Source organism: Wolffia australiana, chromosome 15 (genome assembly GCF_029677425.1).
Source record: "Wolffia australiana isolate 7733 chromosome 15, ASM2967742v1".
In the NCBI taxonomy this organism is placed as follows: Eukaryota; Viridiplantae; Streptophyta; class Magnoliopsida; order Alismatales; family Araceae; genus Wolffia; species Wolffia australiana.
The window spans coordinates 8,908,066-8,922,847 of NC_135849.1; the positions used below are offsets into that span (position 1 = coordinate 8,908,066).

Below are 14,782 nucleotides of genomic sequence, written 5' to 3' on the forward strand. Positions count from 1 at the left end.
ATTTTGATGAGAAAGTACTTTCCTCTTCAAGACCCGTTGATATTGTTCAAAAAGGGATAAATAAAAATTTTAACATTCATAAATGTCACTCTATCTCAATAAAATACAAATGATTTCTACATGAAGATTAGAAATGATTCAATCCAGATAATAAATGACTGCTGAAAAAATGTTAGAAACTGAATGTTATTGGAAATGGATTTCACAACATATATAAATTTCATTCTTAAATATTGTGCTACGTACACAGAGACGAAGATCACTATGTGATTCAAATATCGTCTAAATGCGTACAGATCTTTCAAATTGACCCTTTCCACAACATAACTGTCCATGCAACACTCACGTTGATGTCACCTCGAAAACATCCCAAAATATTCTGAAAAATTAAATGGGAAATATTTTTCTATGCACAGTTTTGTTAAAAAGTTCACTTCATCAAAAGCTCAATGTTTGAAATTTCAGTCAATTGTTATAAACTAACAATCTATGTATTTAACATGGCCTTTTTATATTAGTTACATATATTGGCATCGCTTCTACTAGTAAACCATATAATTTTTAGCTGGCTTTGGGACTCTAACATCTTACAATTTCCTACAACATAAACAACATGGAAGAAAGTGAGTTTGAGATCCATAAAATTGAGGGGACCTGCTTCATTACCAAATCACCTTGATCTTGGCAGAATTACTTGCTCTCATGTTGTCATCTTCTTGCTAACGCATAAAGATCCATCCAAAATCAAGTGAGTACAGATATCAGATAATATCACATCTTATTGGTAGCCACTGATTCTTAACTTCGATGCCAGCTGCACCGACAATTTCAGAGTCATCGTAACTGACTCTACCAGACTCATGATCAACAAGAGAAGAAAAAAAAAACAGCAATGCAACGCCTATGACTTATCAGCCAAGACATTATTTCTTTTAAATTTTGGCTTTACTCTGCCTAAGTGTCACGCCATCAAATCCGAAGAATGCAGCCATGATGGGGTAAACTCTTGTCAATGGTATGAAAGCAGTTGAGAAGGTGAGAGATCCAATAGGAGCTCGCCAGGTAAGCAGGAAAATTGTACCATCGGGTGAAATTTTCATGAATGCGACTTACATTGGAGGCTCGGAGGAGGTGTTTGACAATGCCACTCGAATAGAAGAGAGGTCCAGCGCGTCAGGCACACCGCGAGGGGGCCTGCGAATCTTGCTGAGCAAACGAGACAGCTGGTCCTCCACCTCGCCCATCGCCGGGCGGAACTCGGGCTGCACCTGCTCGGATTTACCACGAAAAGGAAATAATAGAATTTGGCGAAATAAACCAACGGTGGGCCGTGGGTTGTCGTGAAACCTGGATGCACGGCAAGACGATGTCGGCGAACTGGGAAAGGCTTTGGCCCGTTACGTCCGATCTGATCGCCGGATCTGTCATGTCTTCCAGCATTCCGATGTCGTGAAGGCGGCTCGAAGCCCACGTTACCAGTGATTCCTTCTGTTCCCTCCTCGATCTGCTTCACATAGATAGAGAGAGAGAGAAGGGGTGAAATGGAATTACTCTTCATAGATCCTAGAGAAAGAGACTGATAGAGAAAAAACCGTGAAGTAGAGAGAGAAAAAAACGAGGTCACTGTTCCTAGAGAGAGAGAGAAAAAAACGCGAGATAGATCACTGTTCCTATGCACAGAGATAAAGAGAGAAAAAACGACAGATAGATCAGTGTTCACAGAGAAAAAATCGTGAAAGAGATTACTGTTCCTGGGCAGAGAGTAGAGAGAGAAAAAAGTGAAGTGGATCCCTAATCCTACAGGGATAAAAAAAAGTGGAGGAGACCCCAGGTCCCCAACTATCACTCTTCCTCGAGGGAGAGAGAGAGAGAGAGAAAGTGAAGTACATCACTGTTCCTACAGAGGCCGAGAGAGAACGAGAGATAACAAACGAGAAGCAGATCGCTGTCCCTACAGAGAGAAAGAGACAGGACGAGAGAGAATCGACAGAGAGAGAGAGAGGAACTCACATTTCCAAAGAAGGTTTTCTTCCAGTCAGCAGCTCCAAGAGCAGCACCCCAAAGCTGAACACGTCGCACTTGGTCCCGTCCGTGCCCGGCCGCCCGAATTCCGGAGCAGTGTAACCCGTTCGGGCGCGAGCCATGGCGAAAGCCTGCTCACCACCCGTCAACACCACGCCTCCAATCCAACAAAGAAAAACAAAGAGAAATGCGTACGTATGGGCAACAGAGCTCACCCATGAGTCCATGTTCGCGAGGGGCCTCAGCATGGCCAGGCCGCACCCGTCGAGCCGAGCCACCAATCTCTCGTCAACCAGAACGCTGGCGGCCGTCAAGTTCTCGTGAGCCATTGCAGCGGATGACGCCCAGTGCAGGTGCCTGCGCTAAGACGGATGAACGATGACGATTACAGGTAAAACTCGTCATCCACTCTCGTTATTCGTCCCGCCCACGGACGATGAAGACGAATAGAGAATGCAAGATGCAGTGGAGGACTTACTCGAGAGCCCGAGCCACGCAAAGGGCGATCTTGATCCTTGCTCTCCAGGAGAGAAGTCTTCTGGTTTCCGGCGACGCGTGCAAAACGTGCTCCAGAGACCAGCTTTTCACGTACTCGTGAACGGTCAAGTACTCCCCGTGCTCCGCGGAGCACCCGACGAGACGTACGATGTTGGGGTGCTTCAGACGGGACGCGCGATCCACAAACTCCATGAATACTTCCTCTTCTTGCTTCGACAGCACGTGTATTTCTAGCCTCCGAACGACGCCAGTCTGCGACAGCACAAGAACATTATTTATTAAAGTTGAAGAATTTGACAGTTTTCGACTACCTGGCCGCCGAGAAATTCTGCGAGATAAGAAGTGCAGAATAAACTGCTCCCGAGAAAGTTCTTCTCGTCGAAATTCTTGGTGGCTAGTAGAAGCTCCGAAGCGGAGTAATACTTGAGTTTTGGTTGACCGGTCAGTCTCCTCAAAGAGAATTTCCTTCTGGTCGTGTTCGAAGACCTCGTCTGCCGGCTTGAGACACTGGCGGATTCCTCTGTCAGATTCTCCCCTCCTGAAAAGAACTTAATAACTTGTTAATTGGTTAATTTGAAAATTACAGAAAATACGAGGGCGAGATACCTTCGGTGTCAGCAACATGAAGGGGAATGTCTGGATCGCGCGGCAGTTTCAAGATTCTCGTTCTATATTTATGTGATCGTCGGCGAAGAACAAATACAACTGCTGCGATGAGTCCCATCGAAGCTAGCCCGCCTGTTATGTACGCGGCAATCCCCCATTTGGGCCTTTCTCTGCTCTGTCCACCATCGAAAGAAGAAACACTGCGGCAGTTGAATGCCGCGATGAAGCTGTTGCTGGCATCGCAACGATGTATTAAGCTAAAAATCTGAGATGGAGGATGATGTATAGAACTAGCTGGAGCCAGATATTCGGCGCTTTGTGGTGGAAAAGAAATATCTGACGCTTGAAACATGTTTCCACTGATCCTGATAATCATGAACATTAACGGGTTTTGAGAATAATGAAATGTAAGAGTAAAATCCAGCGATTACTTTTGATAATTTTCATTACTTCAGCTCTGGAATAGACTCGAACCGTTTCGGTACAACTCCGCTGAAGTGATTGTTCTCAATGTTCCTGCAGAAGTCGACTAGTTTTTAGCGGACTACTAGTTCATAATGGAAGCAGCAGTTGAAAATTAATGTGGAGAAACTCACAGAGAAGTCAACGGGAGAGAGACGAGGAAGGAGACGGATCCAGTAAAATTGTTCTCCTGCAAATAGCTATTAAAAAGATGTTAGGATTTTATGGAAGCATAGTCAAATAGCAGAAAGTTGATACTGGAAAGGAACTTGGCCCATACAGTCCGTGCAACTTCGTCAGGGAAGTGATCGAGCTCGGTAAATCTCCAGAGAAGTTATTGAATGACAGGTCTCTGAGGATATCAATTAGGTTAATTTAAAAGAAGTAGAGTCAAACTCGATAATCCAAATTTGAAGGGGGAAGAGAAGTCATTTCGCCTGATTGCAAAATTCTGAATTTTGATCGGACTAAATTAGATACGCATAGTATGCAACTTATGCTGATTACTTGAAAAAAAACTACAGAAAATGGGATTGGAAGTGTCTTACAGATATTCTAGGCTTTTCAGATACGTAAATATATTCCCAATGTGCCCGAAGAGAGAGTTGTGGCTGAGATTCCTGCCTCAGACAAAGTTGAGATACTGGTAAGTTAAGAATTTCAACTGGGCAAATGAGAAAGCGAAATTCACGATGAAATATTACAGAAGAAAAAAGGTACAAATTCGTTCTACAAATTAACCGACAATATTTTTCAGATTGAAACGCAGAAGATTACAAATTTGTTGCATTGAGAGGCAAAGAATCTGGGATCTGCCCGCGGATAGAATTCTCACTCACGTCCCTGGCCACATCAAAATAAATATTACTGCGGGAAGAATGCTCCCTTGTTAATTCACCTTTATTACGGTTATATCAGGGCCTCAACTATATCAATTTAATCTTCCTTTTCACATTTGGAAAGCAGGTAAATACTCACAATTCGGTTAAATTCTTGAATCTTGAAAAGTTGGAAAGCAGTTGGCCATCAACTCCAAGTCCTTTTATCTTTCTGTTTATGGAATGAACAATTACACATCGACGTTCCAAGAATACACGAAATCTTCAGTTTTATGACAAGAAAATACATCGATACGATGGACTTATCAGAACACGAGACTCCTTTCCATGGCTCCCCACCACAAGGATCACCCCCCTCAGATTTCCATCCGTTCAGCTGTGGAGGGCAGTTCAAGGCCCTGTAAAGGGCATTTATTTCTGCCACTGCAAGTTTAGAAAATCTAATGAAATTTAATGAGTTGTTACTTTGATGGAAGATGACTTCGGCAGCGAAGTAAAGCCTCTGCCAGCGGGCTAAACTTAAAATGATTTCGCGATGTGCATTATTCAGGAAATCTTCAACTTCGAAACTTATTGTACCACAAGAAAAGTATCTGCATTCGGCAAATTTCATCTCGAAGGACCTTAATGAATGTTGTTCCAAAATTGACAAAACATAGTTAGTATAGATGAGAAAATCTCTACTGTGAGTTCATGAATTAGATGGTTCACTCTAAATGGAGCCCAGGGAGAAATCTACGTCGTTACTTCGTTGAAAAGATTGTCATTCTGCATTTCCGGAATTCAGGAATCCTTACTGAGAAAGTTATTTTATATTTTGGATCACAGAAGTTTTTTTAATCATATTTCAAGAATATTAACGACGGGATTTACAAGACAAACTTTGGGGCCTATAAAAAAGTTGATTTCTAGGCCCTTCGTGGGGGCGAATAAAACGGACCACATTATTCCGTCAAAATAGTTAAAATGCCATATTTGTGCGGCGATTTCGTGAGAAAATTCTGGAACACATTAAAATATCCTCCTCGTCTGCAGAATATCAGTCATGCCAAGCACCCTGTGCAGTCCGAAAGTCGTTTACAGAAAAATGTAAAATTCGACCGATGCGCATCAAAATGATTAAACCGCCGGACCAACTGTTCCGTGCCTGAGCAGAAATTTGTAATTTGGAAAAATTACGTTCGTTCTTCCTACACCGAAAACGACCTCAGAGCAGGCGCATTGAAGCAAATAACTACCGGCGTTCTTGGTCAGGCCGCTAAGAAATTCACGGAAAAATAGCGAGATCCTTTCAAGAAACGCCCTATGTGCAGAAATTACAAAAGGACCAACCGTCAAGTGGATCTGTCTCCGCTGAAACCAAGAACGATGCGAAGAGAAACAGCAGCAGCGGCGTAATCAACAGTTTCTGTCCTTCCATTGTTGTTGCGTGAGGATTGCTCAACAAACTCTTCTTCTCACAACGAACACGACACGCTCGAATCGCTTCACAGTGGCCACCGAGCCAAGACGAAAGCTAAATTGCAGCCGCGGTCTGAACCCTACTTAAATAGCGTTGGTAGAATCCGTACGCCTGACACGTGGCTTCTCCTGGTTGGTCATTTCGTAAAACTTGGTACCTACCGTGGCGGGAAAATACCCGACTAAACCTTTACATCGCGACCGCCCATTCTGTGGACCCCATCGACCAAGACTTTGACCAACGATGCAAGTCAACAAACGAGCTGAGAACGACTAATCTAATCGCAGTTTCAGGAAGAGTCCCAGCTAGATATGAAAAAGAGGAAAGAGAGAAGGATATTCCTACCAAAATCCTTATTAAGCAGGAAAAATGAATGATAAAATTGGGAAAAAACAAGGGAAAATTGAGACTAACAAGGAAAAAAGAAGCATTATTCTCCTCATATGCACTCCACGCCTGCTTCGGCAGCGCGTCGAGGGGTGTTCTTCCGGCGGTTCCCGCTCTGCCGGAAACCGTTGGATCTCAACGACCCATCGATGATCTCCATCGATCCCAACCGTTCATTTTCGCTCGCGACAGAACCCGTGACGTCATCCGTCTGAGGGGGCCTTCTTCTCTTCTTCTCCGTTTCTGCAGATTCAGAGCCTTGGCTACGCTTCTTAGGGGAAGTTTTCTTGAGGCCATTGGAGTCTTCTTCATCAGCGTTATCTTCAGCTTTAATCTTTCTATCCTCGTCTTCTTCCGCGAATTCCTTTAATGGGTTTTGTGCCTTTCTTCTCCCTCTGAGAGACGGATGGCCATCATCTCCGCCGTTCTCTGTTTCGTACCTTCTGACTTGAGTCAACTTTCTTCCCCTTCCTCTGCCTCGACCCATCGGCGCTTCAGCAGATCTAGAGATTTGAAGCAAGAGGCTGCAGATCGAGGAAACGAAGAGCTGAGGGGAAATTGATTTCTCAGTGAAATCAAATTTCAAGTTTTGAAAAGGAGAAATTAGGATGATTTTCCTGCTTAAAGTTTCAACCGAAATTCGTCTGAAAAACAACACGAAAAGATCTACGCGCTGAGCAGAGAGATAGGAAGCCGACTGGTGTTGCGGATGAATGGGAGGGAATAGATTATGATAAGAAGAAGAGAAAAAAAAAACTACAGAAGCAAGTAGTTCATCGGATGTAATCCAATCCATGGACGAATTCTCAATCCAGCGCCACTGGTTAAATCTTTGGACGCGACAGGACAGTAAATGTTCTAACCGAAATCATTGCACAAATCTCCCAACAAATATCGGCAAACGGCTCACCAGACCTCGGTAGAATCGCGGCAGATGAGAAGTAAAGAAATGAAGAAAACGAAAACGAATCCGGATTTACTTTGCAGGTAAAGAAGAACACCTGCGACGCAGGCCCCCCGGGCATCAAAACGCAGCAGGAGAATCCGACTCAGATCCTCCAAGAACAGGGAAGTAGAATGAACTCAAGAATCACGCAAGCCGCGAGCTGGGGCGAAGAGGAGAAAGTTGTGAAGCGGGGAAGATTGGAGATAGAAGATGAGGCCAGACGGCGAAGGCCTTATAAATGGCGGAGGTTTTAGTACTGCCTCTTTCGCTTGAATTTTAAGAATTTCTTGTTTTTATTAGCAGTTAAAGTAATGATTTCAAGTCTCCGCGTCCTATGATAATTGTATTTAACACGACACGTGGCGGGAAGAGGTAAGTAAATAAGAAAAATCCGACGGTATAAATTATTTACCCTGGATAAGAGTGAAGAAGAAGAAAACTAGGGCGAAGATTCCGTTGCGATAGTTCGAATTCGGAAGTTGCTACAAGCATGAATGATGTGCGTTTTTGCTGTTCATCTTTGCTAGTATTCTGGAAATTTGATGCTTTCGATGGTTGAATGTCGCCGTCTTTTGTGCAAATTCTCTCTTCTGTGCTAGGTGAGGAAGGAGACGGAAGAACTTTCCACCGAAAGATGTCACCCGATGATTCTGGATGAAGGAGCGTTTGATGTGAAGCTTCAGTTGTTGGCGCTGCGCATTCCTCGGGAGCTATGCAGTCGCGCTAGCCGTCTCCTCGATGGGTACTGTAACTAATTTTTTACAGGGTTTATGGTTAGTAGCTCGGGGAGTAATCATAATTTATCATTTTGTGCAGGTATCTTCTCGACAGGCCTCGTATCAAGCCTATTACCGAGGATCCCTCCACGGAGAAGAATCGTTTTCTGATCTTGTCGGAGAAGATTCAGGACCCTGGTAAGAAAATTGGATTATGATTTCATGCTGGCGGATGCGTTTTACTCAATTTAACTTCACAAGTTTTGCGTCGCAGAATTGTCTGAAATTCCGGGGGAGGTACTAAAGCCTTTAGAGGAGCTTAGTGCGATCGAAGTGGTTCCGTATTCTTTGACGCTTGGATATTCATACTGGGGGGCAGGTTATAGCAGTAGTAACCTTACAATTTCATCAGGCCAATCCTTTTATTTTCACTTTTATCCTTCGTCTTTTTGAATGCTTGTCTTAGTTCAATGTTTGGAGCGCGGATTTATCCCAGCCCACAGAACTTTGCTTGTATGTTCATGCTAAAATATTTTATTAATTTGATTCTTCATTATCCAAAATCATTTTGATTCTTGTATCAATTTCGCAATAAACAACATTTGAGTAGGGATCAGTAGAAATGCTTGATTCGGAAATCAGGATCCAAGTTCAATAAGGAAGTTCCAAATCTGTCCATGAACAGAAAATAATAACAGCAGAGGCGTCCAGGCTGATTCCTCTCCCCTCCAGATGGGTGGCTCCACTGCTCGAGCCTTCCGGTTTCCAAGCGGCTCTTTATCCCCAATTCTTGAAAAATGAACTCCGTCCTTGTCTCCCTGAGCAGATTTTATTTAACTAGGGTTCGCACGTGGTCCCTGTATGTGCTCCCTTTTGCTTCATTCTTCTATTAAAGAACGTATCTAGGCGAAGGTGCTCATAAGTCTGATGTCAAGAGTGATTATCAAACTCTTCATCCAGTGCCGACTCTCTTGGTTTTTTTTTGGCTAGAATATATAATCTTCGTTCACTGAGATAGGATGGTTTAACTACTGGATTCATTAGTGTTATAGAGTAGCACGTCACTATTCCATTCATGGATTCCTGTTCCTTTTCTGGATATTCTTGGTTCCCGATGATTTTCAGTGCCTGTTTATGATTTTTCCTGCTTTTGTTGGATTCACATGATGAAAAATAAGTCAGAAGTTTCAGGAATAATCTGTAGTTATTCAGCAATTGGATGCAACTATTAAACAATTTAGGACTGATAATGGAAATTAATTATTCGTTCCGAGGTTAGTTCATCTTTTACGTAGTAAGGCATCCACCATAAATCATTTGTGCCTAACATTCCTCAACAGAGTGGGTTGGCTGAGCGAAAATCAGGTCATATCCCGGAAAAAGCTAGAGCTCTCACCATTCAAAATGAGGTTCCTAAAACATACGGGGAGAAGCTGCCATGTTGTCTGTCTATCTGATAAATAGATTATTTACTCCCACTCACTCTGGTCGCACTCTTCTTGACATAGTTGCAACCTCCTACCCTTCAGTGAAGTTCCATCAAATTCTTGAAGTTGAGATTATTTGGATGTGAATGTTATGTTCGCCTACATTTCCATCAAACTAACAAGTTTGCACCGTGTGCTACAATTTTGTATTTTTGATGGCTACGTCGCAACTCCCAAAAGGTTATAAGTGCTATCATCCTCCTACCAAGATGATACTGATATCCAAAGATGTCGCATTTAATGAAAATAAATGAACATCTTCTCACTTCCTCCTGGCGATCTCCACAGGGTGGGCCCTAGCGTTCTGCCACGCCCATTGGACCCTTTCCCTACTTTTTTGTCTAGGCCTGATCCAGGCAAGTCTTCTACCTTGGAACCACCTCTAGAACCTTTGGCATCACCTGGCCTATCTTCAGGTTGCGAACCAGCAACTGCCATTCAACCGACTCCTCTTATATGGCCAATCCCCTCTCTACCTCAATATTTCCAGGGGCCTGGCCTGCTATGCATTAAGCCCCCAAAGTGACCCTTTCAATAGTGATCTACTTATGGGTATACATACATTAAGGAGAAAAATAAGGACTGCAATGCAACTTTAACAAAAAAATAACGTAAGTTAAATAGACTTAAATATATTTTTATTAAATATTTCATGCCAGCAGAGAATATTGAGCCGCATCCTTGAAATGTAACATTAATGGTGATCCGGAAATGCAAAACATCGTTTACTGTTTTGAGTAGGACGAGGGTCTTAAAATGTTTATTGAACTTAATATTCAGTCGACCTTCTAAATGAATTGAGGATGTTCTTTAATAATACACTTTATGATGTCAATTTAACGTCAATATTCTTTGGGTAGTTTTCTTTAATAATACACTTTAATTCCTCCCATCTTTCATCGAGAATCTTTGCCACTATTCTGTAGAATATTTTGATGCTTAGGAAGAAGAAGATGGAGTAGATAGACAGAGATAGAAGGAAGCAAAAACAACAATTTAATTATCAATACATGGGTCTTATATATACATCGGCCATAACGGCTAGTTAGCCTGTAACAGCTAGTTTTGTAACGGCTAGTTTGACTAGCCGTTACTTACCCGATTTGTCATTTAAGCAAATCGGGTAATGTCTTTGGGGACCCATGTGTACTCTTTGTGGGCCTGGTCCATATTCGTCAGCATATTCTTTTTCTAATTTTGCTCTTATTTTATTATTTTCTATAATGACTTAATTTTTTTTGTTTTAGATCACATCTTGAGGCAGATATTACCACCTGGATTGGACGTTCCCTCATCGTTTGAGACAATAGTTGAGTACTTTTCATGCCCTTTTTTGTTGTTAACATGAAACCTTGGGAAAATTTTCCCTCTTTATATCATTAATCCGTATTTCTTGACTAATGCACGCGTTATATGACGTTCATTTGTTGCAACTAAAACCCTACACTCCCACTGACATCTTCCCCTCCAATTGCAGGGCACGTTGCTCACTTAAATATAACAAGCGATCTTCTTCCATACAAAGACATAATTGCGCGGGTTATTTATGATGTATGTCTCGGTTATGTGATTCAACTGATTCTTTTTATACGTTTATTATTCTCCGTCATCTGATTATCCACTCATCTATTGAGCCATACTTTTTAGAACCTCTAAGTTTCTTTTATTTTCGTATTATATCTTTGTGGCAGAAAAACCAACCAAGGATCAAAACTGTGGTGAATAAAGTTGGGACAATAACAAATGAATTTCGTGTGCCAAAGTTTGAGGTATTGGCTGGGAAGGCTGACATGGTAACCGAGGTCAAACAATATGGGGCGACGTTTCGACTCGATTATGGCTTGGTATACTGGAATTCGAGATTGGAGCATGAACACATAAGACTGGTCTCCCTTTTCAGAAAAGGAGATATTATTTGTGACATGTTCTGTGGTATCGGTCCTTTTTCAATTCCAGCAGCCAAAAAATGTTGCATAGTCTATGCAAACGATTTAAATCCGGATAGTATCCACTATTTAAAGATCAATGCAAAGATTAACAAAGTAGAGGGGAACCTTTTTGCATACAACCAGGATGCTAGAGAGTTTATCCGGGATTTGATGCAAGTTCCTGAGGAACCAGACTTCTTGAGTGAACCTCTAAAAACTGAAGATCCAGTTGAAAACAAAAGTAATACCGGTGAGCATTCCCTTCTTATGTTGGCCTTCTCGTTTGACTATTCATTCAATATGCCCTTTACGTGTCTGATAAGGGAATGTTCACTGCTTATGCAGAAATGATCGTCGATCCTGACACGAATGGTCAGAATGCGAAGAGACAATTGCCAGATGAAGTAATAAGTAAGCAGCTAATAATGAAGTCAGTTACTCTTCGTTTCATTTTCGTTTAATGTTAGCACTCACCTTAGAGGGTCTGCATGTTGTAGTAAATTTTATAAATCTCATAATGACGTTGAAAATTTACTGTTTGTTTACCCACTGTCTCCGATGATGATGCCAAGGTGATTATGATTTTTCACGATGACAAATTGTCATCGTTACTTCTGCTGTCTGATGCCGATGAAAAAATCGTCATCATTGTTGCCATCCTAATGCGGACGATAACGATTACCAAGGGGGAAATGCACTTTGAATGGCATTAATAGTTCTCCACTCAAATTTTAATATACTGAAATCTCTTTGTCAAAAATCACTCTCTGTCTGTCTCTCTCTCTATTGCCGACATATCTTTCTCTCCTCCATCTCTCTATTGTGGAAATCTCTCTTGTGAAAATCTCTCTCCTCAATGTCTCTCTTCTGCCTTCTCTCTCTCTCTCTCTATAGTCATAACCTAAACTTCATTCTTATTATTCTCAGAGCGTCAGACTGTTTCCATACTGCCGTTTTAGCCTGAGCTTTTTCATTTTCACAGGGGAAGGGGATATGCTTGCCGTGAGGAACACGTGCAAGTCTGTCATGAAAAAGAAAAGGTGCGTATCTCTGTCAGCGAGTATGAAGGCATGGGAGCATATAGATCATGTCGTGATGAATCTACCTGCATCTGCTATTACTTTTCTAGGTGTGCAAATAATATCCTTGTCCACTCCTGTGAAAAAATGTTTGTGTTCTGAGGCTTTCTTTGTGCCGCCAGATGTTCTTAAAGGTCTGATTGGGAGAAAATTCTGGAAGGGTTCATTGCCTTGGATACATTGCTATTGCTTCATGCGCTCAAACGAATCGGAAGATACATTGCTGAGTGTAAGTTATCCTATTAGCTGAATTTGTGGCCAACTGTTTTTCGACTTATTACGCAGCATTTCTCTGGAAGTCCCGGATTCTATTGGATGCCTTCAATCTTAGTTCCTTTTTTCCTCCATTGTAATTTCTTCTTTTAAAATCATGGATTATGGTTTGGGGTTATCTTTAAGCCCGTGTTTAATTATTCATGCTGATATTCGTACAGATTGCAGAATCGAAATTGGATTCCAAAATACAAGACCCTCGGTTTCATATTGTCAGGGACGTGGCACCCAACAAGGTTAGAGCGCTTACTAATTTTATATATTATGAATTGTGCGCAAACTTATCCTTGGCAAAATTATGAACATAATCACATTTGGAATTTGGGCTATTTTATTTAGACATCTCAATCATTTAGCTTTCTCTCCCAGCATCTCTTTTCACTAAGTATGCCACTTCGTCAAGACAGTTAGGTTTGCATTTGCCTATTTTCCCTGGATTGACTTTTGAGATAGTCCTAAAATCGCAGGGATGAAAGGGGAGCATAACGGTATTTATAGTATTACCTGCATTTACTGAAGTGATTGTCTAAATATTCAAGGAGGGGATTCAACTTTAGAAAAAGAAAACTTGGGCGACCGTAGATACCTTAACTTGTCGATTAAAAGTAAAGAGTGAATCTTTGAACGGTACATTATGAGTTGAGGAAACGGAATTCCAGTCGATCTTCAAAGTCGCCATCATCCAAAACCCTAAGATTGGCGAAAAAATGTTCAGCTTACAAAAATTTTGGTTTTTAATACGCATCTTTTGTTTGGATGCAGGTTATGGTTTGCATGAGCTTCCAATTACCAGAAGAAACGTGCTTCAAAGAGGAAGATAGCAAGAAAGATTGATAAGCGTGCAACAGTTTTGACCCACCTGAACCACATTTGACTTGGCACTTGTTTTTTGGAGGATTAGGAGGTATGAGATAGTTATGGGTCCACTCATGATTAGGAGTCTCATTTATGTTGGTTAACTAAAATATATCATGTAGAATAGTTCTAGTCGGAGGAAGCAATAACATTTGGCCTTTTTCACCAGTTGACGTGAACCTTGAATGAGCTTGTATTAAACGTTTTAGTTCAAATTCCAGAGAATATCTCTAGTTTCCAAAAATAGTAATGCTATACAAGAACTGTAGTTGATGAGGGAAGACCATGAGTGAGGTAGAGGAAAAATGAGATTAGAAGAGAGGTGGAATAGGGAGAAAAGATGGAGGGACGAGGCGAATTGCCCTCAATTTCCTCTGAAGACGAAGAACTCCTGCTCAGCCCCATTGTCGTTGCCACCAACGTCCAAGTTCTTCTGATGGTCTGTTATCGCCTTTTCCTTTCTTTCTGCATTGTTCGACATGGCTCGTGCGAGACAACTCCTCTTCTTTCTTTTCTCCAATTCCCCTTCTTCCGTATCTGATTGGGAAAGAAGAATGAAGGCAAATGACAATCATAGTAGACGTCTTTCACTTCCTGGTGAGAAATTCTAATGAACAGAATGAAGGGCTCTGTTTGGGATCATGTACTCAAGATTGACCAAAATAAAGGGAAGGGAGGAATAAAAGACTAACTAATTTGTCTTCTCTGTACCCAGGATTATTGTTCCTTCTGCACCTAAATCTTCTGGGCGAGGGTGCTTAGTTACTCTTCGAATATTATGCTGCTGTTGGCAATGTCTGAAAGCAAGTCTGTCATTATAAAAGACGTAAAATCCAGGTTCTGCCTACATACGTTTATGTAATCCATGATACACGGTGGAATGAATGCTCCATGATTTGATCCCCATTCCTGGACATAAATCTGACTACTTTGATCATTTTCCTCTATGTTGTAACAACTCCTGCTCACTGTTGGATCTCGTGGTTGGTCATATTCACTAAGGTTTTTTGGGCAAGAATAAATCGCTTTCTTAACCGTTGGCCCCATAGTTTCATATGGTAAAAAGTGGGCTCAGGTTAAATGGACTGAATACACAAATTAAGAACAAAGACAGAAAAAAAGGAAATAAAATAAACGTACAACATGGTAAGTGGATGAAGAGGCTCTCTTGCTGACACTCACCTCAAGCTGGTGAACATATGCTTCTGATCCCAAGCTTGCT

At 41.7% G+C, this 14,782-nt stretch overlaps 3 protein-coding genes across 9 annotated transcripts; 1 reads left to right on the forward strand and 2 right to left on the reverse strand.

The window, feature by feature from the left end:
• Window positions 1–416: 416 nt before the first annotated feature.
• On the reverse strand, window positions 417–5,954 carry LOC144713224 (protein STRUBBELIG-RECEPTOR FAMILY 2-like). Of its 5 annotated transcripts, XR_013583981.1 has the most exons (17): window positions 5,760–5,953; window positions 4,715–4,850; window positions 4,567–4,638; window positions 4,366–4,431; window positions 4,137–4,208; window positions 3,869–3,940; window positions 3,723–3,788; window positions 3,577–3,642; window positions 3,127–3,491; window positions 2,829–3,058; window positions 2,501–2,772; window positions 2,238–2,379; window positions 2,011–2,153; window positions 1,348–1,504; window positions 1,114–1,268; window positions 675–814; window positions 417–597 (listed from the first exon to the last, which is right to left on the reverse strand). XR_013583981.1 is itself a non-coding variant. In XM_078587749.1 (16 exons), the coding sequence occupies exons 1-16, from the start codon at window positions 5,845–5,847 to the stop codon at window positions 799–801; spliced, it is 2,118 nt and encodes a 705-aa protein (XP_078443875.1). In that variant the 5' UTR covers window positions 5,848–5,953; the 3' UTR covers window positions 417–798. The 5 variants fall into 5 exon arrangements, 4 of the variants coding, with proteins under 4 accessions (XP_078443875.1, XP_078443873.1, XP_078443874.1 ...); XM_078587749.1 differs by having other exon boundaries at window positions 417–814; XM_078587747.1 differs by lacking the exons at window positions 417–597; window positions 675–814 and adding an exon at window positions 874–1,005 and having other exon boundaries at window positions 5,760–5,954.
• A 288-nt stretch (window positions 5,955–6,242) lies between these two features.
• On the reverse strand, window positions 6,243–7,459 carry LOC144712827 (uncharacterized). The gene is made up of 2 exons (XM_078587160.1): window positions 7,278–7,459; window positions 6,243–6,800 (listed from the first exon to the last, which is right to left on the reverse strand). Exon 2 carries the CDS (start codon window positions 6,761–6,763, stop codon window positions 6,329–6,331), a length of 435 nt encoding a protein of 144 aa, XP_078443286.1. The 5' UTR covers window positions 6,764–6,800; window positions 7,278–7,459; the 3' UTR covers window positions 6,243–6,328.
• Window positions 7,460–7,567: 108 nt separating this feature from the next.
• On the forward strand, window positions 7,568–14,507 carry LOC144712825 (S-adenosyl-L-methionine-dependent methyltransferases superfamily protein). 3 transcript variants are annotated; one of them, XR_013583879.1, is made up of 13 exons: window positions 7,568–7,721; window positions 7,822–7,964; window positions 8,039–8,136; window positions 8,213–8,317; window positions 10,673–10,733; window positions 10,901–10,976; window positions 11,117–11,603; window positions 11,699–11,764; window positions 12,336–12,482; window positions 12,555–12,661; window positions 12,867–12,941; window positions 13,468–13,609; window positions 14,276–14,507. XR_013583879.1 is itself a non-coding variant. In XM_078587159.1 (12 exons), the coding sequence occupies exons 1-12, from the start codon at window positions 7,713–7,715 to the stop codon at window positions 13,537–13,539; spliced, it is 1,446 nt and encodes a 481-aa protein (XP_078443285.1). In that variant the 5' UTR covers window positions 7,568–7,712; the 3' UTR covers window positions 13,540–13,804. The 3 variants fall into 3 exon arrangements, 1 of the variants encoding a protein (XP_078443285.1); XR_013583880.1 differs by having other exon boundaries at window positions 11,498–11,603; XM_078587159.1 differs by lacking the exon at window positions 14,276–14,507 and having other exon boundaries at window positions 13,468–13,804.
• The last annotated feature ends 275 nt before the right edge of the window (window positions 14,508–14,782 follow it).